At 35.7% G+C, this 23,608-nt stretch overlaps 2 protein-coding genes and 1 pseudogene across 3 annotated transcripts in view; 1 reads left to right on the plus strand and 2 right to left on the minus strand.

Moving 5' to 3' along the window:
- Window positions 1-2,668, plus strand: part of LOC113500492 (V-type proton ATPase 116 kDa subunit a-like) — a 21,837-nt gene extending 19,169 nt beyond the window's left edge. The window contains exons 12-13 of the mRNA XM_026881314.1: window positions 292-460; window positions 729-2,668. Of these exons, the coding sequence (XP_026737115.1) occupies window positions 292-460; window positions 729-858 (299 nt within the window). The 3' untranslated portion in view covers window positions 859-2,668. The remainder of the gene's footprint in view (window positions 1-291; window positions 461-728) is intronic.
- Window positions 2,509-13,232, minus strand: LOC113500493 (katanin p60 ATPase-containing subunit A1-like). 2 transcript variants are annotated; one of them, XM_026881316.1, is made up of 9 exons: window positions 12,950-13,232; window positions 10,227-10,438; window positions 9,388-9,875; window positions 7,163-7,342; window positions 6,574-6,716; window positions 5,681-5,790; window positions 5,246-5,372; window positions 4,772-4,903; window positions 2,509-4,410 (listed from the first exon to the last, which is right to left on the minus strand). In XM_026881316.1, the coding sequence occupies exons 1-9, from the start codon at window positions 13,066-13,068 to the stop codon at window positions 4,344-4,346; spliced, it is 1,578 nt and encodes a 525-aa protein (XP_026737117.1). In that variant the 5' UTR covers window positions 13,069-13,232; the 3' UTR covers window positions 2,509-4,343. The 2 variants fall into 2 exon arrangements, with proteins under 2 accessions (XP_026737117.1, XP_026737116.1); XM_026881315.1 differs by having other exon boundaries at window positions 10,203-10,438.
- Window positions 13,233-21,553: 8,321 nt separating this feature from the next.
- LOC113500826 overlaps window positions 21,554-23,608 on the minus strand; it is a 35,654-nt pseudogene continuing 33,599 nt past the window's right edge.

The following is a 23,608-nucleotide window of genomic DNA, read 5'->3' on the forward strand; positions in this document are numbered from 1 at the left end:
GTGAGTCATATTGGGTTTTTAGATATTTTAAAAGGAGACCTGCGCGGTCAATAGGTCGCATTATTTTAATAGCCACTGGAAGTATTTTAGTCATTTTAGCCGACGATAAATGGAAACCAAAGAGAGAAACAAAGAAACTGGAGAAAAAAAGCCTTAAGACAAAAATAAAATTATAATTGAGTTCTGCGGATTTATCAACCAGACAATACTTCAGGTTGGGCAAAAAACGGCCGCATTAAGTTCCTGTCGTTAATTTTGGGAAACTATAAATTAATTTGTTTCTATCTGCAGAGTTATCAGCGGTGCTATGGCAGCGCGTGCTGCGCATGGGCATGGGCGAGCCGGGCGTGACGTCCATCAAGCTGTACGTGATATTCGCAGTGTGGGCCTTCTTCACGCTCGCCATACTGGTGCTCATGGAGGGCCTGTCCGCTTTCCTGCATACGCTGCGATTGCACTGGTAAGCTTATTGTATTATCCTCTCGACATTCCAAGAAAACAAGAAAATATGGTTGGTGAGAACGATATATCAGTTAAGGGGTTATTAAGGGTTACTAAGGGTCCTGATATAATGAAAATTTTGGGTCATAAGAGTCAGAACGTCATATTAAACTTAGATGTTCACATTCAGAAATCTTAAAAAAAACGTTTTTTTTCTGTGTAAAATAATTTAGTAGATAAGTGGCGCCCTCTACTCATAATAACAGTAACCCAACTTTTATTTCCAGGGTGGAATTCATGAGCAAATTCTACGAAGGCCAAGGGTATGCATTCGCACCGTTCTGCTTCACGGACATCTTAGAGAACGAGGATGATGAGCGCAAAGCTGCGGAAACCAACGGGGGTCCGCCCGAGTGACCACAAGACTAATTAGGATAATAGATAAGGCCTTACCTAGATGAGGTAAACGCGCTACGCTGGTGACGTGGAGAGTGACAGTCGCGAGGGATTAGCTTAATCGAAAAGAATCGAGAAGTTATCGATCGGAATCGATTTTGAGATGAACGAAAATAATCGATATTATAAAAATGATATCTAAATCATCGTACTACGAATTTAAAACAGAACGTCTGAATGTTTTCATCGCTGGAATGTCATAATGAACATAAACCGATATGTCATATAAGGAAAACAAATCTAATCGATAAGTAAAACGCCAGAAAATTCACTCGGATAAGTCCGACTCGATTTAAATCGTTTGAATTCCAACGCGACTGCCACTAGACATCTATTTATAGCTTTTAAAAATGTTTTCGAATATAATTTACGTACAAAGAAAAATTAAGATTACCTAGAAATTAGATTTAGTAGCATTCTGAATTTGTTGCTAGATTTCAGAATTGTGACTAGAGTGCATACATTAAATTTTATAAATTATTTACAGAGAGTTTAGAAAACGTACAATTTGGTGGCAATAGTTAATTTAAAATGTTGTTTTTGCCTTCAAATAGTGTGTGACTATGAATAGAATCACTAGCTTATCCGAAATTTTGTATTTTCGGAGTCTTTTAGTACAAAATCAGAATAAAAGACATCGTATGTGACGTGTATATGAAAGCAAAGTTGTGATAGTATTCGCATTATGTTATAACTCACAACAACGTTCATTAAATATTTAACTTTAGGGTAAGCGAAATAAGATATATTTTTGTTTGTTAAGTCATTATTGGACCGTTTTACACGCACTCGCGCTGTCGAATATATTTTATTTTTATTGACGTAATAATGTTTTGTAGTAAAAATAAGGAATGTTTGTTTATGAGGCGCGGGATGTGTTCGGCGGACGGAGGCAAGTATTATCTTTAGTTCCAAGATTTAATTAGTTCACAAGTGGTTCAAGGGAAGATTAAAACAGACACATGACACGTAGACTATTAAATTATAAACAGTTGTGCCATAAGACAATGTGAGCGCGTGTAATCGACAATTATTATTATTATTATATTTTTAGCCAAAGATATGTTTTCTTTTTTCAATTTTATCGCATGTTTGTTGAGCAATCGTTTCTCGTGTAAATATTATGATAGTGCCTTCAAAACTAGCGAATTATTAAGTATTCACACTTTAAATATTATAAGGAATGTTCCATCTTGTAATTTAGTCAAAGTGCATGAGTAGTAATATATTATGAAATTATATTTTAAGAGAGATGTAAACATTAGTACGCAACAATAAAATCAAATATCATTAAAAATAATTACAAAATATCACAAATTTAGTTTAGTTGGCTAGTGAGTACATCTCTCTTTAATTAGTCATTTTTGTTAAAAATCAGAAAGATATATGACCTAATTTTAATTATATTAAAAAAAAAACAAAACATTTTGACATAAACTTTCATTTGTCAAAGTGTTTTATCAAATAATTTATTTTAATGATCAGATATTTTCAATATTATATTTTTCTTGTTAGTTATTTTTATTATTTCGTTATTAATATACGGACCAATTCGTGGCCTTAGCATATTATGAGACATATCAAGAATGAATAAAATCAAACTCTACGGTAACAAAGTTTATATAAGAGCTTTATTAAAATCGTTTAATGATCCACACGTTACCCAACGGCACGGTACGGCTACAAGTACACTCAAATATTTACGCAGACAGACAATTTATAAACAACACTATTTTTACGCCATTCCTCAATAAACAGTTTTTGACCATTATTGTTATTTTATTACAACGACAATCTCCTAAATCCAAGCGAATAAAACAGTCGAAATCGATTCCACGAACCTAACATTAATCATCAAATCGATTCTTTTTCAAATACCTAATAATGATCTTAGGTTATGTTAACCATTAATTAGACAAATCAGATCGTAACCAAAGCCATATCGTTTAAATTAAATATATATCCGATACAATTTAATTTAATAAATTAAAAACTAAAACTAAGAATAATGAGAGTTTATTGGGAGTAAATAGTATAAAATGAAGCTACACGACAATATATTATGAAGCTAACGTAGGTACGGTCAGAAAGGAAAGTAGGTGATCAAAGTCAGATTGACATCTTTGAATGTTGTGCTGTCGTTACAAATCTGATATTCAGCCATTTTAAAAGTCTTTCGTCTCCTAGCCCCAATAATACCAGCTGCATGCGACTGTGTCGATATTTTTTGTAAACCTGACAGTGATCATACACTTTTTTCTGACTGTACTATGTTTTCGTAATCAGTGACGTTTAAAAAAAAGTAAATAAAAAACTTAATCTCGCAAACAATAATAAATTAATGTCCACAACATTAAATAGCCGTTTTACGATTTTTTCAAGGTTATTAATCTATTTGTCTAAAACTTACATTGGTCGTGTATAAAAGACTAATTTTCATTACTTCACTCTGTTAAATTAATACAAGTTTCTCGCAGTGACGTCAGATATTCGTAAGATAGCAGCAGACGTCGTAAAACTGGTAATAAAACGAGAAAATAACGTTTTATAAGATTGATGGTAACATTAATTCAACAGAGTAATGTTCTTGCCAATGTACCACGGATTAGTCAACAGATGGAGTGTTTCCCGAACAGCTATAGTAAGCTCACCTGGTAATATTGGGAATATGGGTGAACACTCCATTTGTTGAGTACTCCATGCAGAGAGCGCAATCCTAACCCGACACTACTTCACAAAATTGCTAGCTATTAATATACACGCAGCCCAAAGCTACAAACGCTTTGGAGTACCGATGCAATTCTATATCAATCTTAATATACATTTAATTTTCACTTCATATTTAAAAAGTTCACCAAAATCAGTCCAATTTTCAAGTCTATAGAAACTTAAACGCCGACTGTATTAGGTTGACATGAATCATCAAAAAAAGTATATTCGTCCTCTTTTTTGTCTGACGAGTTGTTTCGTCCCGTAGTTTGTTTGATAGCTTTAGTTAAATTATTGTATGATGAAGCAACTAATTATCTATTTAAAATTTTAGTAAATCCATTCTTAGCACTAGCGTCGTGCGCTTAGTTGGAAGGTTACCAAAAATTTTATAATGCACTACACATTGCTAAGATTTTTAGATAAAAATACCGCAGTGTACAAAATTCCTTTAGTTCTAAAAGCTGGGATAAAAGATGAAAAAAGTTTATGAATGATAAAAAGACCTAAAAAGTATCAGATGCGAAATTCCAATGTCAAGAACTCGCTTTCTAGCAGGCGGCTTGGAAACATCATCTGATGAGTCAGAAACCAAAACTACGGGACTTCCGAAACCAGATATTTTTTTGAATAATTCGTCAAACTAATTCAGTGGAGTTGATCACTGGTGCGAATGTCGGGCTTTGTTAACCGTTGCGCAGTCTGTGCAGAAGCGCACGGAGCGCCCGCGCGCGGCGCTAGGAGCAGCCGTGCTTCTGCATCCAGTTGTTGTAGCGGGTGACGTCGGCCTCCGACACTGTTCGCCTGCGTACAAATAATTTATAAAGATTTCTTCACGCGTTGAAAGGGATCGTGCGGCTAGTTTCGGACCTAACTGGAGTACTTAATTGAGCCAAAGGAACGAGGTGGCAGGTCGTACAGATAATTAGCTATAGAAAATCAAACAGTTAAAAAACATTTGAATCGACGCTAAAGGCTCGTAGATGAGCCTGCAATATATTACCATCGACAATACATATATGCCGACGACAAAAACGAACAGACGGAAAATAAATAACTCATGTAAAAAAAAATTGCATCTTTACTTATTTAAAGCAAATGATTCCTTACAATTAAGCAGATATTTAAACAGATATTATTAGCAGCAATTAAGCAGATAGTGTACCTGGTCTTGTCGATGGCAACTTGCAGGTCTTCGTTGGTAACAGGGGCCTCTAATTCGGAGCGGTTGAGCTTCCGAATCTCGTCCGGACTCTTGCCGGCAATCTTACGACGCATCGTCATCATTGCGGCATCCCTGGATAAAGGAAAAACAAACAGTTTAGCTTGCTGTCTATCTTAGGCTTCACAGTACCTGCTTGTCTGAACATATCAAACAAGCTAAAAAATTGGCCCAGTTGTGTAGACTTGAGAGCTGAAAACTGATTTCAATAAGAAACTCATGTAGTCAGTGTTTATCTCCAGCATCATGTCATCTGAATTATATGGTCACGCAATCGTGACGATACAATATCGTGATGCAAAATTTCAGCTCAATCGGCTACCGGGGAGTGACTAAACTTGGTTACAGACACAGGAAAGTAAAAAAAAAAAGCAGCAAAAAGCACCAAAGTCTTTCACCATGTTGTTAGTTCCTCACCTGCAAAGGTTGCTGATGTCGGAGCCGCTGTAGCCCTCCAGCTTGAGAGCCACATCCTTCAGGTTCACCTCGTCTTGTAAAACCACTTCACGCAGGCACAGCTTCAGGAGTTTTACTCTAGTTGGCTCTGAAAAGTTTCTTATGATTTTACCTATTTTTTTTTTTGTAATCTATCCTAAATTTGGCCTAAGCATCTAAGTTTTTTATTTCTGCATCTTCTTTTGGCGAACTGATAGAGACTCAGGCAATGAAACCTTCTGTCTCGACATGAATACCTATATATTGTTAATCTTTATTATAATTGACCTACAGTCATAGTTCTTAGATAGTTCTAGTCGAAATTAGGCACGATGACATATGGCCTTATAATAATTCGACGATCACATTTGCGTCTAGGGAACGGAAATCTAAATTTAATCTTAGTTGCAGCATTACCATCAGGTAGTCCGACATAGATCCTCTTCTCGAACCGCCTTCTGAAAGCCTCGTCGATGTCCCACGGGTGGTTGGTGGCCGCTAACACCATTATTATCTTGTCTCGATGACTTCAACAAAAAAAAAATGAAGAGATCATGGAAAAGCTATAAGAATATTGAGGAGAATAGCTTCAATGATATTTGTAAAGATGCGTTATCCAAACTTTATTTTATAAAATAAATTTTTAGGATGTTCATTTAGTAGTAAGTTAATAGACAAAGACGAGTCTCGCTAAACCTTTGCTTAAACTGCAGTAACTTTACCCGTTTTGCTCTATTCTCAAACTTAATAAGGAAACGTAATTACAGCACCAAACCTACGCAATATATCCAGAGGTTCTATAAAAGCCATTTAATTTTCCAATATGTTTACTCACTGATTACTTGACCAAGACCTAATAATCAAACAAAGTAGTAGAAGTTACGGATGATTCAACAACTAATATACAATAAAGACCTATTTTTTATTATCTAGAATATTTAAGAACAACCTAGTATAATTTATAATTGTGTTGTTATCAGGTTACACCAGGTTAACACTCAAACATTGTTCCTGGGTGAAAATCGAACCCATGACCTCTAGTATAGCAGTCAGGGCCACTAGACAAAATAGTCCGCCTACACGTTAAACGACTTATCATATTTTGCAAAATTTGGTTACAATGTCGCCAGGTGACATTACATTTTTTTTCAGGGATATCAAATAGAAAATATCCACTCAAAAAAAAGACTTGTAAAAGGGATGATGTATCCTAGTCGCAGAATGAATGATTTCGTGTCAATTCATGACACGAATTTTTCAATTATCTCACTTGAACCGATTTTCAAGTACATAGTTCGGAGTTGACTTACAATGCCGCTGCCAGTCCGTCCATCTGTATGAGAAGTTCCGCCTTGAACCTGCGTGAGGCTTCGTGTTCAGAGTCAGCGCCGCGGACCGCGCACAGCGAGTCCACCTCGTCCAGGAAGATGGTGCTGGGCGCGTAGAATGCAGCCTGAAATTATGAGGAGGAAGATAAATTATAAAAGACCAAGGAATTTAATCCTGCTTCGCGGGGGATTTCAGAAACAGGCAAGTCACATGCACAAAGAGACCAAGACTCAGGACGAGCAATCGAGGATCACACAAATGCTTGTCCTTAACGGGAATCGAACCCGCGACACGAAGCAGTCCGTGGCAGACGTTTGACTCGGCTATTGTTGGTTTTAGCTCAACATCCTTTCAGAAACTTGTAATTATTTTTTTGTAAATATTCTACAGCTTTTTTGTGTAATAGAAAACGTCTGATTTCAAATCTACAACTCAACTTATTCTAAGTAGTAATCGGCATTAGCAGGTGAAAGTAAATTTGACATGACAAAACAAATGGAGGCCTATTTTCTTCCAACAATGATTCCTTACCCGAAACTATTTAAAAAACCATCAACATTCCATACATACCATGTCAAATAACAGCCGCACCAGTTTCTCCGAGTCCCCTCTGTACTTCGAGGTGAGGGTTGCTGAAGACACGTTGAAGAAGGTGGTGCGGCACTCCGTGGCGACGGCTCGTGCTAGTAACGTCTTGCCAGTGCCTGGGGGACCGGTTAGCAGGACCCCCTTCCAAGGGCGACGGATGCCCTTTAGAAATGAAGGAATCATTCAGCAGAATTTAAAATTTTTGGTGGTGTAGCACAAAATATCTATGCGTTCCATGCTATCAGTTTTGCAGCACTTTGTGCTAAGATAAAGATCTAAACGGCAAGTGCTGCAAAACGGATCATACTAACAATTAAATACAAATTATATTGAAAAGAAAAAACTAAACCTCAGACAGGTTTCCTGGCAAAATTGATAAGTAATGGGTTTTGCACATTTTTAAAAGATACATAAAAAACAACGTTGAATCATTCTATGACATTTTGGTATAATTTATTTAAACTATTTACTTAATGTACAGGGTGTTTGGTAAATCGTTTAAAATAACAACAAGACATGGAGCATCCTATAAAAACTTCATTTATTTATCTGTTCAATGTCGGCAAAAATATAATAGTGGATTAAAAATTATTGTGGTAGGTAAGTAGTTCCAATAAAACCTACGTCTTAATACTACAAGTAGTTAATAGATCCATCTGTCAAAATTCCCATAATATTATTACTTTGTATGACACAATTATTCATTGAGGCAGGTCATTTTTATAAGCTTTCAATTATAAAATTATCAATAAGTGTTCCTTTGTTCTAGGTCAGTTTTCTTTAATTTCCAATTATGCATTGCACTTGTGTCAATTTTCTCACGAATTCTAAATTGAAAGGACTGTGAGACTATTATACTTATAGTCATAGTATTTATGAACTTGTTTAATTCCTATTTCGCAAAAAGAGTCTATATTAGGCCCTTTAATGTTATATAACCATATTTTTTAAACTACTAAAGCCAATTTGATATTTTTATGGGAACAAATGAAAACTATTTCACTATTAATAAAAAAGTCAGTCATAGAATCCAGTCCGCAGTTATGAGGTAGCAAACATAAAATACATACGAATTGAGAACTTCCTTCTTTTCGAAAACGGTTGAAAAAAAAGCTCATACAAATTCGAAACTAACGAGTATTCTTCAGTCATTTAAGGTCCGCCAAAAACTCAGTATTTCAAACCATAGAACGGCCAATGGGTCACGAATATCAAAGGGCTTACGAAACATTAAAGTCGTTATCAGTCTAAAATCTACCAAAAAAGGCTGTAAAATAAAAGTAACACAATATCTAGCCTGGATTAAGTACTAGCTGGATATGGCGTGCCTGTATAATGTCAGAGCAGTTCAAGGCCCGGTATATAGATATAGTAGATACAGTACTGCTGATACTGTGGTGCCGGCGACACTAGACTGGTCACGCAATACCAAATATTACTAGATAGAGGGAGAAAGAAACATTCGTTTAGAATCACAGGCTTTAGAAGAGGTAGGTACCACGGAAGAAATGTATGTATTCAATGTGTATTTTTGTTTTAATGACTCCGGCACTAAGGAAGATACTTGTGTCGTGGGGTGTTTCATAAACATTCCAGTAACATGCACAGAGACAGCCAGACTCAGGACAAGTATTCGTCGTGGGTAAAAAATAATATATTAGATATTCTCAAATAACAACTCTAAGATTCACACCAATGTAAAAGAACAAAAAACATGACCAAATTTTAAAAGCCGAAACACTAAAGTTACGTAATCGACTAGCCGACCAAAAATTTAAAGAAGCATTAATTATTCAAGAAAGGCTAAACAAGTGAGCATCGACTTCAGTGTACCGTATCACGCAAATCGCCAATTTAAATTGGGCTACTCCAAGATTGGGGAAGGTGATTTACGGCTACAGCAAACAAAGGTCCTCGGAATGTCCTACTTGTCCTAACAATGGTGTAATGTTTGAAGCTATTGACCGCATTTAAACTGTATTATTATAACAAAAAGCCTGACTTGGTCACGTTGCAGTAATAGTTATCAGTTCTTGATATTAGGATTCTCGCACAAATGGTTAGTTCAAACATCAATAATGATTTTCACTCGCTTGAGTGATCTTCTAAATGTTTTTTTACTTATTTAATTTGGTTAAAAACAGACTATCCAATTATTGAAAACTCACTCAGGGCCTATAGACATCAATTTAATAAAAGCGACTTACCTTAAAATAATCAGGCATAACAAGAGGCAGAACCATGGCCTCTTGCAACACAGACTTTGCGTCATCGAGCCCGATGACATCCTTCCAGCGAACATCGGGATTCTTCTGTAGGATATCCCTCTCCAAAGTCTCCACCAGATGTAGTTCATATCCCGTCGCATCAAACACTTTTTCATCCTTCTCAAATATGGTGACGTCAGCCCCTTCGTTGGGCACATCGTTTTTCCTGACTGTGGGTCTTATAGGTATTAACTGCTGCCGATTCTTACCAGTTCTCGGTACCCGTTCAACTGACCTGCTTATCTTTCTCCCGCTTCCTAGACCAGAGCTAGTCGATGAAGTCTTTCTAGTTACTAATGACGGCAGAGTGGTCTGAATGGTAGTAGGGTTCTGTCGACGTAAAGTCCCCGCCCATTTCTCTGTGGTCGGATCTGGTTGCTTCGTTTGATCAGGTGGCTTATCTTGGAAGTTGACTATCGGTTTAACAACTGAAAAAAGGAATTGATTGCATACTTTGTTGATTTAACAAGCCGTGGTAATACTAATCATTCTAATGGCATCCTAAAACTTTCAATCATTAACACGATAAGTCGAAAGATTTATATTTTAAGTGCTTAAAAATCGAAATATTTCAAAGGAAACCGCTACTTTGTGGATACAGCTGGCAATGAATCGGTCGCGCGAGAGAACGAAAGGAGAGGCCTATGTCCAGTAGTGGACAGCTATAGGCTGAGATGATGATGATGATGATGAAACCACGACATCAAATAACAGGTACAAAACTAACTACTGATCAACAGTCTACAATAGATCACCTTGAGTAGGCGGATGCCGCGTACCGTTAGCGGCGTGGGTGTTCCCGAAGTTCTTGGCCCGCTCACGGCGCGCGTCACTGCGCTCGGTGCGCAGCCCGTCCCGCGGCGGCTCGGACCCGTCCTTATTGTCCCCGGTGTTGCGACGCGCTGTCATACGCGCAAACCCGAACGGCTGGAGGCTCTCGACCATCATCCGGTCCATCATCCTGGCCATGTGGTGGAAGCCGGATGATGGACTGCGGAAAAAATCATTATTATACAAGCTTGTCATGATTTGGCTGAAAACTGAACAATTTACGAAAAACAATGATTTTTGCCTAACGTAACTTTATCACCTATGCGGCTATGCCTGAATAATTATATTAGGTAGTTTTAAATTCACATGGATCTAAAGATTTTTTTGTTATTTGCTTTTTACACCCGAAACTTAGATTTTTGATATGAATGGTGTCTCTGAGCGTTAAAAAAATATTTGCACAAAACAGTGCATCGTGCAAAGTGCATGTAATTTTAAGTCAACATCGTGCTAAAAATAACCGTCTCGACACTGGCAATCATAAAAGCAATTTATTAAATGGTTATGACTTTGAGCTGATCCTCAATTGATGGCCACAAACGTTTGTCATGGTGGCTAACGAGATACGCAGGTCATTGTCAGAGGAACCTTGTGTAGGTTTCATTTTATGAGTGCTTTAATAACACCTCCTTAACAATAAGGCAAATTGGACCTTTATAATACAGATCTGCATTTCTGGACTTCGTTTTACGTTTAATATGATATTTATTTATTTATTGAATAGTATATGACGGTAAAAACCAATTACACTAATTATATACACACAAAACATAACTTATTATCAAAACAGTAACTTACATCTAATAGTAAAACTAAAAACATACAGAATTTTAAAATAAATAAAGATACAATCAATGATACAAGGAAATACAAGAAAAAAACAGATACAGTAATTTACAGAAAAAAAAACAATAATAATGAGAATTACAGTAGACAACACTCATACATCTCACGCACAGAACTTCAAGCATTCCGACAAAAACAGTCCTTGGCCACTCGAAAATACGTCACACTCTGGTTTGGAAACCAGGAATTGGTTTAGTAATTTAAGGGTTTATTGTTATTGTTTATTTTAGGGGACATTATACTATAAACCAAACAGTCCTTGGCCACTCGAAAATACGTCACACTCTGGTTTGGAAACCAGGAATTGGTTTAGTAATTTAAGGGTTTATTGTTATTGTTTATTTTAGGGGACATTATACTATAAACCAAAAAAAATATTAAAATACCGCGATCGGTCATGGTCTTCTTTTCTTACAGGACTTTAGCTTTTCGCAATTTCAGTGATAAGTGACTTTCTGGAACTGGATTTTTTTTGAAACAGTTACCCATATTACATAGCCAGCATGGCCAATACACAGACCGTCTATCTTGTGGACATATCATGTGTCACTATAAAGATATATATTGAAATTACCTTCAAAATCTGTGTCGAAATATACTATTTTCTTTCTTACCTCTCCAAAGTTACACCTTACGAAATTAATATTAACGCCGCGGTAATAAATAAAATGCAACCTGATTTTCTACCATTCATAACGTTGAGCCGTTCGAGTAAATATTTATTGAGCATGCTATAAATTACTGCCTGATTGACTTACAAGCAGGTTGGTACGTACCCCTTTGTTTTTGGTTTGGCGTGGGCATCCTTTGGACACCCGCTTCCTTGGAGAAGGGAGGAAATAGTGTCTGGCCCTTACTGAATCGAAAATTTTGGGTTCCTGATTTAACTCAAAACGAAAATTACAAGGAACCATATGTTCCAAATTTTGTATTCTTGGCAGTTAAGTACATGTCAGAATTTACAGGACAATGATCGCATTTCCGTCTGCGTCCGTCTACGTCTTTATATTCTTTTCAAACCGTCATGAAAAGCAGTAGTTTTACGAAAAAAAATATGAAACGAATAAAGTAAAAAAACGTGCGAAATAAAAAAAAATATGGAAAATGCCGGGTGATCACGGGTTTTGTACCATGTCTTGAATCCTTGGGACAAGAGATGAAAGATGATCCTCTCATCCTAATTTAGACAATTTAATATACTAAACATCGAAGTCCATTCAGTGTCTATCAGCAGGTAAAGCATATTTCCCAGAACATTACTTCTGGAAACTTCCAAAAAGACCATCAAACAATTTCAGTTAATAATCTGTCTGATTTCATGAAGTATCAACATTTTAAAGGACTTTTAAGAAGCAATTTTTATCAATGTAATTAGAACATGAAATCTTATACGCTTAATATTTTAATTGATACAGTAAAAAGTGACAAAGTATTATTTCATTTAACAGAATATAGACAGAAGTATTACTTCAGTTAATCATCTAATTGGTAGCAAAAAAAATAACGCAGAAATAACCAAAATTACAGATATTCGTATAAAAATAACCTAAATTACATTGAAATGAAATGTCAACGGCAGCTGTTCTGTAATCAAATTCCTAAAGTCCAAATCTGTATTTGGACTCATTTACGTCAAAATTTTACCCCTTTTTAAATTCTAACATCTTTGAAAGCAATCTGGTACCAAATCTACTTAACATGTTATATCGATATCCTTAGAGATGAGGCAAAACCATGCTAAATAGAAGTGAGGTACTAACTACGCCAGAGTTTTTGAAAATCCTCATACAAACCTCAGCTACGGCTACTAAAGGTCTTTACATACCCGAAATAGGGATCATGGTCGAAATATTGTCGCAAACCCCCAACGTTCGGGATCAGGAAATCACCGAAACCGAAATCCATTTTTCTCCGCAAAGTTCGGATGGCATTTGTTAAGTACATAAGTCTGTGTGTTCAAACCACATTGAGGTCACTGTAAGGTCACGAAAACATAATTTTCTTGGGTGAACAAGTTGAAAAAGTGTGTCATTACTTCTGTTGAACCGGCTTGTTGGAAAATCGTGGGCTATTTGACAGGTTTGTTATTGGACGGTTGCCATGGCGACGTGTTTGCGGAAACTAATGTTGACCGCAAGATTCGATGCGTATGCCACGCAAACTTGACTTTGTCGCCCTCGAAATTTATGGCCAAGCGACATTAATCCTTATGACGTATAGATAAGGATTTTTTGGGTTCACAATTTGAATTCTGAAGCGTAAAGTTGTGTTTGTTTGAGGTCCTTGACTGGTCTACTTTTGGTGAACCTCATTAATGTTTTTGTTTAGTAATGACCAAAAAGTGGAACTATAATGGCCAGATAATAATGGATGGTGTTTATTGAACCTCGCTTTGTGGTTCAAAGGTAAAATTAACATTGCCAAGGGACAGGGTTGATTGCAGCGGGACAAAGGTGAATGCTAATATCTGAGCTACGATAAAATTATTATATACACCGGTGGACGAAAGAGTCTTTATTCTATTTTTTTTTCTTATATGTCTTTTGTGGTATTGTATACGACTGCTGTCTTTGTTGAAGGAGTAACTGATTAATACATGTCTTAGGGCTATTTCCAGGCCGTCATGGACATTGCGGTAGATCTTATATATGTGGGACTGACTGACAACGATGGGACAGCCCAGTGCAGTCGAAAACAAGTCCCCTACAGATGAGTTTTGGAATAGTAATTTACGCTAACGCCAAAAACAAGTGCCTCGTGACTTGCTTCTAAAATGGCATTTCCATTTAAAACAGACCTTCTATCGAGGCGAAATCTTCCGTAAAAACTCCACTGTTAGATAACATTCATCATCAACATCTATCCATTGTAATCCACTGGAAAACATGGTGTAATTAATATTCAATGGACTCTACCTAAAAACAAAAGCTATCCTTCATTACGAAAACCTATTCCACCTATACGGCCATAATCGAACTCGCGGACATTTAAAATTCGCTTACCAACAGCCAAAGCTAACAGCCTGCAACTGCAAGGTAACTGACCTGATTGTTTACCCCTGGTGTAAACTTGACAGCTTTGTACTAAATGTGTGCCAAAGTTCATTGACTAGACACGGGGTCGACGGTCGACGCTCATATGTAATGCAATCGATGAAGACAGCGGATATCGGAGACTATGAGACCTACTTTTCTTGTACTCTATGTAGGCCTTGTGTAAGTTTGTTGCTTCGGAGTCAATATCCGTAATTTAATTAAAATATATTATTTTGATCGATGATGCGCAGGATGGCTGGCAGGTCCTGGATGCGAGCAGCCAAAGATAGATCTCGATGGAGTGCAATCCGGGAGGCCTATGTCCAGCAGTGGACGAATATGGGCTGATGATTTTGATCGATTCGGTTAGTTAGATGCGGTGTAATTGATTACAGGACACTATTTTTGAAAGAGGATTGTTTTTTTTTTAATTATTATCTCACTTCATCTTAACCTGTCGGTCAAGTCATTAATCTGACGTACTTACTCCTCTTCATAACTAATAAGAGAGAAGAACACATAGAAAATGGCAAATGGCAAAAAGAAAAATAAATCAAGATATAAGAAGTCTAAAAGACACCAACAAATGAAACAAAATTTTATATTCGTTAATAATTTCCCTGAATTATTTTATTACAGGGACATCATTCAACGCGTGTCAAGACCAATTGGATAATAAACGATGTAATTGAGACACTAAAATGACGCCTCCACTGCAATTTCAGATCCAGCTACACACAAATCCACACATATTATTCCATCCTCCTTAAAACACTCAAACCAAAATAAACCTTTTGATAATACAAATACGATCTGTTATTGCGTCATCATCATTTTTGATTGAGAAGGATGTGTGTGGGTTTACCGAAGAGTGCGAATAATGACGAATGTACTGGCCACTAACATTTGAAGTACATTTTAATTTGGGTTATGGCCGTTTACGACGAAAAAGTTCGCGTGAAACAAAGGTTTAATACGTACACATGTTTTATCTTTTAGAGGATAATGCGCGGAGGTTTCATGCGTGACATGCGCCTAACTGTGAGTCACGTTGTTTAACTGTTTGATGTATTATTGCTATTGTCTTTGATATACAGTTACCAGTGCCAGTATTTAAAATTGTGTGACTATGCTTCGATGTAAACTTTTAGTTCTATGCCCGGACTATGACCTCTTGTATCAGAACTATTATATTGCGGAATTGCCTTTATATCCCATAAACAAAAAAATAAAATTCATCAGTGGGCTGGTACAGTAAGTTGGTATCCCATGTGACGTCATATATCGGCATACTTTTTCCGACCAGTGACATTATTCAGTCTCTCCTCCATAGATTCAAACCTTTTTCAATTTAAAAGAAAAAAATATTCAAATTGTCAAATTCCCGATTCATGGTATCAAAACAAAAAACAACACACCTCTAATCTCAATTAATTCAGTTGAAAAATTAAAAGTCCGTCGCATACAGTAACACTTCAATTACTTAACGAACCAACCCTCAAAGGCGTCCATTGTTGTCTAGACATTGGTTAATAACTGAAATAGTGCATGAAGTACGTCCAAGACTCATAAAACATGCAATATGACATTCTGACCGATCCCTCGACACTTACCGATCTATGTACTGTGGTTAACGGACTCTGATCATATGCAATGTCGCTTCAGGCTAAGGTAAAATTTATACAAAATCATTCAGTTTTCAAATTTAAGTAGAAAATATCACAATTAGTCTAATCATTATTAGTAATTAGTGTACAAAATTGTGATCAGATTGTCAAAATTTGTAAGGAGGGTATCCCATAGGAATTATAGACTGGGTTTTCTTGCATAATTCTAGAGTTCTTTGGGCAAAACCGGAGTAGGTATAAAATATAAACTGAGTTTATTTTAGCTCGTTGTATAGGTATAACCTACAGAAAGTAGTAATAATATCCAGCATGTCTTATTGTCAGCCATAACAATTTCTCTCTATAATATTTTCTCATAAGAATTTTCCATTAATACGCAGAAAAAACGAGCATTGACCACCATTAACATCGGCGCTCGCAATATTCCATATATTAATTCTAGACGTTACGTATCTTTCGATTATCTGTCTTTAAAAAATGCAGAAAGATTTTTTATTAACATGAGCACAAAATAGATTCCACAGTTATTTACTTATTCTTCAAAGAAAAGGTTCTTTACTATCGATATTATTTTTTGTCCTTAACGAATTAAATAACATGCAAGAGATTCTCATTTTCTGCATTTCTGTAGGTGAAAGCTAAAAGACCTTAAGTCCATTTTTTGACATTTTTATTCAGAATACCAGCATTGGTCAAATGGTAAAATACATGAAGTCCAACAACCGCTTATTTCGCAGATGTAAAATTATAAATAGCGTTAAGTCCCTAGACATTAATATGGGTATGAACATCTTTAATGAGCTCTACTAAATACTTCATAAAATGTGACTTAAGGTTCTTCACTTGTCACCGACTGATTTATTCAGAGTGACTTCGGTTCATGTAGTCAAGCATTCGTGTAGATTCAATCATTCCATTTAATATTTAAAGTAAAAAGAAAAAAATAAGCCGGGAAAAGATTTTTCATTATATTTTAAACTATATGGGCCAGGTTTTCTGCTGAAAATAAATATAAATGCAAGTAAACGTAAAGCCACGTGCAAAACTACTGCAAAATAGTCCTTTAAATGGCTACGACGAAATCAGGGTTGCATTCTACCTAAGCACGTTGGCGTACTTAAGTTATTATTTTAACCCTTTTTGGTCAAACCATCCCCCTTCCACACAAAATGACCTCGCATCACGATACGTTACGTCCAGCCCTTCATTTATCACACCAATCTGGTATAATAATAACTAAACAATAGCCTAACTTACTTTCACCTTGAGACTAGAATAAAAAGTATTGCGTAGTAGAAAAAACGTCAAAAGTAGGGCAACGCAAAGAAATAATTATACGTTTCAGCAAACTTCATAATAATGAATAGCTCTTTGCAATGCAAGTACGTAATATTGTATAACGCTTCTTCTATAACGATAAAAATAGGTCTTTATAAGATAATATCAATCTCTAATAAGCATTGATAAAAGCAAAGATAAAATAAAATTTTAGATAGGCATATGTACCATGTATGTATATAAGGCTATTTGTTACTGCTTCCTCTCTCCTAAGATATTTGCTGTGCCCGACAGGGTCCATAATGGTTCTGTATTATTAGATTTTAAGACCTTAATGTACATTATGGAACGCAATAAATAATTGAGTATTGAGTATTGAGTTTGGCCTGCAAATAATCCATCCATTTCCTGAATCTTTCTTTGTGTTTCGAAGATGTTCTTAATTCGTCTGCTTTTCTTATATTTGTTACCTCAGAATCTCGGACTGAATGAGGCGATTTTGTTGTTCTTTTTTTCAATAAACGTGAAAATCTTTTCATTGGGTCCTATACAAATTTCATTAAATTTGTCTCAGTAGTTTTCGAAGTCGGTTTCATGTTTTTGTAGAAAAAAAAATGTTAGCAACCTTCTTCTTTTGTCATTCTCTCCCTGTCCTATCAACCTTTTAATTTTGGTCTGTAAACTTAAGACAAGGATTTTTTGCCCATTCATCTAAAGTCGAAATCGGTCAGGATCATAATACTCAATTACCCGTGGTCGCATTTCAACTTGCATTTTAAGCTTACTTGAATGAAACCCCAAATAAATCGAATGCTCCCGAATCAACAAAGCCCATTGGTAAGTACAAAAAGTGTGTCGACTTACCTTCACAAAATTACATATATTCGTATAAAGTATTGCACGAACGATATTATTAGAAAGTCAGTAATAGGCGGGTTCTTATCGCGGTACAATCAAGCCTTAAAGCAGGTCACGGGTTACTAATTACTTAAATACGGACTTATGTGTGACTTATGAAGAAGGGCCTAGAAAGATATTCGTAGGTAATTGACAGGTAGAAAGTGACAGTTTTTTTTGGATCAAACTAATGGTTTTATTGATACTTGATGGTGTTTGACTAAAGAGGCGTTTGTTTGGTGATCAGCATGGTTTTATTCCCATCTAGGTAGTACTTAGTCCTATTATTAGCGTGCCTATTAAATTTGTATAAGGTAAACAAAACAATATTACCGACATATAAAGGTTCCTACTACTCTGCTAGACATTATTATTTTTTTAATAACGGTTTACTCACGGGTTGTCGGGATACCCCGACTAACGAAGATTATTAAAATAATTTTATCCACACAATCTTTTATACTTTTACATGATGAAAGAGGAAAAATAGGCGTCATATAAGTGATCTTGAGTATCATAAATATTACCTACAATACCACTGCAAAAACATCGATATTTTTGTATACAAAACAGGATAACTCATTCATTCAGTGTTTTAATAAAACCTACATATGAAAACTAATATTATAATTGTTTGTTTATAAACCAAGGTCTTAATCTTCTAGGCCTATGTCACCTCGACCTTATTTCTCTACTCAAGGTAAAATCACATTATATGGCGGTATGTCAGTTCGTCACATGGTATGGCTGGCTGCAGTTGAGCGGCTTGCATTGGACTAATGCAATTACATAGGTTTCTACTGTCACAAGTACCTTGACATCGAATAAGTTTTGTTTAAACGTGTAATATGTAAATTGACAAGTCTTTTTCTCTCCTTTTTAAGCTCCGACACAAAAAGAGGGGTGTTAAGTTTGACGTGTCTGTCTGTGGCATCATAACTACTAAACGGAACGATTTCAATTTAGTATTTTTCGTATTAAAGGTGAAATATGTGAGTTTTTTTGAATAAGCGTGAGAAAAATTGGTTTAGTCATATAAATGTAATGGAAGAGTGAAAGCTTTAACCATCGGGGGTTTCTTAAATTTTGAATTTTACTGTAGCATCATCGGCTATAATATCCTAGCTGTTGTCCGCGACTTCGTCTGCGTGGTTAGAAGAAATTGCGACTATAACTTGAGATTTAAACTATCCTGTCTCTCAAGTTGGATCGAACTGCACATGGTGTGCGAATTTTATTATAATCGGTTAAGTGGTTTAGGAGTCCATTGAGGACAAACATTGTGACACAAGATTTATATATATTAAGATTTAAAACTTTCAAAAACTTCAACCTTTAGTTATATAAACTAACGATGGTTTATTAGCACATCTTTTCCAATCTTAATTAGTTACAAGGAGGAGGCTACAAGGCTAAATGAGTAAGACGTCGGTTCACCCTGAATAAAAAAAAAGTTTTGGAATTCCAGTTAACTCCATCCTTAACTTTATCCAAATCAGTTAAGCAGTTTAACGACAAGAATGCAACATACATACAGAGATACACTTACAAACATTTTCTATTACTAAATCGGTATAAAAGTGTAAAACATGTAATTATCAGCAACAGCCATCTATCACACACCAACGTAAATCTTGTTTAATAATAATTGTTTGATGTGTAATGCCCTATAGAAAGGTCTTTCAACAGTGACTCATGACAAATACCATACTACCTATAGGGAAGTATGTTATGTTATGTATGAGCGTGACTAGCATGCAGTGATGACCAGTTGCATTGACCTAGGCAAGTGGAAAGATCAATACTAATATTAATTAATAAAAAGCATTTGTGTGCTTGTTTGTTTGGTTCGTTGATTGCGCGAACCTCAAGAATTACTGGTCCAATTTGATGAGATTTTTTTGTTTAGATTAGTTTACTTAATGAAAAAGCTAAAAGGGGCAAAAAACGCGACTGTAGTCAGAGGGCGCAGCTGGTCTTTGATAAATCCAAGACATTTACTGCAATGTACCATGCTTTCCAAATATGGTAACTAATTTAAAAAATGTATAAAATAAAAAAGGTTTCTTTATTTTAAGACAGTCAATTTACGATAAAAAATCATAAGTGTTACTGTAATTATTGTCGTAGTATAAACTGTAAATCTTTTCATTTGATATAGCTGCACTACTAAACTAAGAAATCAATTGAGCTAGTAATAGCATGTTATAAAAAAAAATCAATTATCAAAAACAGTAAAATCAAAACTCAAAATGCAACACTGTTATAGAAATATTTGTCAGCAACTTGACTCTTAATCAATTTTCCCACTAAAATTAATATGCATAAGTTACTCACCAACCAAGATCCCAGGCAGAATGGAAGGCGGGATGAGCAGACATGGCGCCGAGGGGTACTCCGAACCCGAACTCGAACTTGACGTCATCAGGTCGGCGAGCCCACGAGCCACGCGCTGTGCTCTCACGAGGCTCAGCTCCAGTCTTCAAGTCATTCGTCATTGCACAACCAATTGTGATAGTAATCGATTATTCGAGTAATTCGAAGTAATCGATAAAATTATTGTTGAATCGAGCTTTATGCGTGTTTATTTCGTATTTTAAACTTAAGTTTATTTTCAATATTGGTCGTTTTATGTCCTTTGAATATCTTGAAGTTGTTTTTATAATGTAAAAGTTTGTCAGATAAAAATGTCTGAAAGGTTAAGTTTAGTTTGTATAGAGTTTAAAACTTTAATAATGTTCTTTTATTAAAACAAAACACACGTGAAAACTACACTATAAATCTCCACAATTATAGTTAAAACAGGCGTTAATTATAAAAACACCTAACAACGAATAACGAGTCACGTCAAAACATTGGAGTCGCAAACGCTACAATTCGTAGACGCACGCTACGCGGCTACGGGGCGTAGCCTACGACCACTCCGCGAGGTGACCACAGACTGACTGGCGGACGATGACCGAACGCGACGATTACCATTAACATTTCATTAATGTTCCCAATCCTTTGTTACTACTATAAACGGACAGACTTTATGGAATATTTTATATTATTCTGACCCAGCCTAAGTTGAATGAATTCTAGTAATCATCAAATAATCATGTGTCCGATATTCCTATTTTGTAAGTGGATTAACTACATGAAATTGTGTCTCGGATTAATTAAGGTGTTTATACTTGTAAGTAGGTCTAAGTATTATTAATGTCAAGTATTTTATTTTGTTTGTTGATCAGATATAAAACGTAGTGTGATAAGTATGGTGAGGTCAGAGGTGCTTCGTCTTTTTTAGGACATAATTCAGTCAGGATCTTTATTTCTACCTTAAAAGTTCATAAAATAAACTTTTTGAATGATTTTTTAGACACCCCAGTCCGATATCAATATATTTTCTTTTTTAACTTGCATTCATTTGGCGCGACGAACTGGATGCGTACCACAAAATATGGAAAGAAAAAGCAATAGACCGGACAGAGTGGAAAAACTTAAGAGAGACCTTTCCTCTGCAGTGGAGTAGTAATGGCTAAAAAAATTCTTTCTTAATTCCCTACAAACGTTTGCAATCTTAAAAATTAAATAAATAATAACCATACATAAAACTAAACCTCAAAACTTTATTGACAGCACAATCAAAATAGTTATAAATACATCTAAAATAAACCTAAACAATTATAAACAAAACGTTACAACTAACATGAATAACGGAGACACGTAACTCCGACTCGCACCACTGTCTTCAGAAGGAGATAGTATACCCCCCTCGTACTGTTTCAGATAAGGCATATACTTCAGCACTATGTTGTACATCGGACCTCTGTCTATAGACCTATTCCGTTCCACTTCTGCAATCACCTCTTCGGGAGATTTACTGGTTGGGTCCTCTTCTTCGGGATCCCTAAGTTCCCTTCGAACCTGATCAAAATAAACGTTTAAGAGTTCTGATTAAACATTTTTTGTGTTAGAGCTGACTGGCATCGATCGATTGTTTTAGTGTTCTTTTAAGGAAACTTAAATGGTTTGGCTCTCACTGGACACCTGGCTGACAAGTTGATTGTACAAAAATATTATTGCCATAATATGTAAGGAGTGCCTCTGGTATTCGATGTTCTTGGGGAATTAAGTATGTCAAATCTATTAATACATGAGGAATTTATTCTTAGAGATCCTAATAGTCGCTGAACCACAGAAAAGAAGAAGATTTAAGGAATCTTACTCAAACTACCACAGGCCATGCTCACCTCAATAACAAATTTGTACGTGATATGAAAATAAATTTATTAGATCTTATGTACCTTTCCTGTATTCTTTATGGGCGCCATTTCATGTTCAATTCGTTCCAAAGCCTCCTGGAGTTCACGGACTGTTTCAGCTAAATAAAAAATCGAAATTAATAATATAGCCATTGAAAATTTTAATACAAAACAGAATAACCAAGTTATATATGTGATAAAAATATGTCGTCATCCACTTGATGAATTTGGATTCCTCAAGCCTTCAATAATAGTCTTTGAAAAAATCTGATCAGACGCAGATTAAAAAAAAATGGAGAAGCTTTTGTTTTCCCCGATAAAATAACAAATACGAATCCAATATGTTTTTGATATCTATCTGACTGACTTATTCGATTTTATTGGACAAATTCCCAATGGGACTGAATATTTAATACGGTTGATCGCGTATTATGATTTATAAGGGAAAGGTTTTTACTGGCAAAACACTAATTTAAAACTAGACGGATAGAAGAGCCAATAAACCCAATAGAACCCAATTGTATTTTGTCTAAAATTATTATGACGTCTGCTTGTTACTTTTGCATGATATTAACGTGTTTACGAGACACATGAAAACATTTCCTTAATGCGAGTCTCTGTTTACAAAATCTTCTGCTTCTAATAACTTACGATCGGATAGATAATCATCAATTTTATCCGGTGTCGACGCAGTTCCATTCCCACTCACTGTTGTACTGATATTGATACTAATATTATTTGGAATACTTGGAATAATTATATTGTTCTCAAAGCTGGTGTCAGGAGCATAAATGGAGTCATTTTGATCAAACTTTGCAAGCACTTCCTTGAAACTATCTTGATCGAAAACCACTGCAACATTTTCATGTTCATTATATATCACAATTTTAGAAACCGAATCCACATTACTAAGAACACTTTTGTACACACCATTACCCATAGTTGTTTCGACTGTCGTTGCGTTTGTGTAATCTACTGAGGTACTAAAATTGTCGTCTGGCATTTCAAACTGATTGAAAACATATTCGGCATAAAAATCCTTTTCCTTCTTTGGTATATCCTCAATAGGTGTGTTATCTGCAAACATACGATCTCATGTAAGTAATTTGTAGTGTATGTTATTATTCTTGAAAAATTCCACTTACTTTCTGTCTTTTCATCGAAATCTGTTAGTTCTTCCATGTTGTAAGTCTTTGGTCTTCCGACTAGACTGACCTTTTTCCTGATGGTCTTTATATTTTTGGCTGTTGTTGTTTCGGTTACTGCTTGTAATGTGGTATTCGCTCCTGAAGTCAGTTCCTCAGTTATCAGTGTACTTGTTATTCTGTTCTCATCTGTTCTTTCGGCCAACTCAAGTGCTTCTACGACGTCTCTTCTTTGCATTGAATTATAATAGACT

Source organism: Trichoplusia ni, chromosome 14, assembly GCF_003590095.1.
Source record: "Trichoplusia ni isolate ovarian cell line Hi5 chromosome 14, tn1, whole genome shotgun sequence".
NCBI lineage: Eukaryota > Metazoa > Arthropoda > Insecta > Lepidoptera > Noctuidae > Trichoplusia > Trichoplusia ni.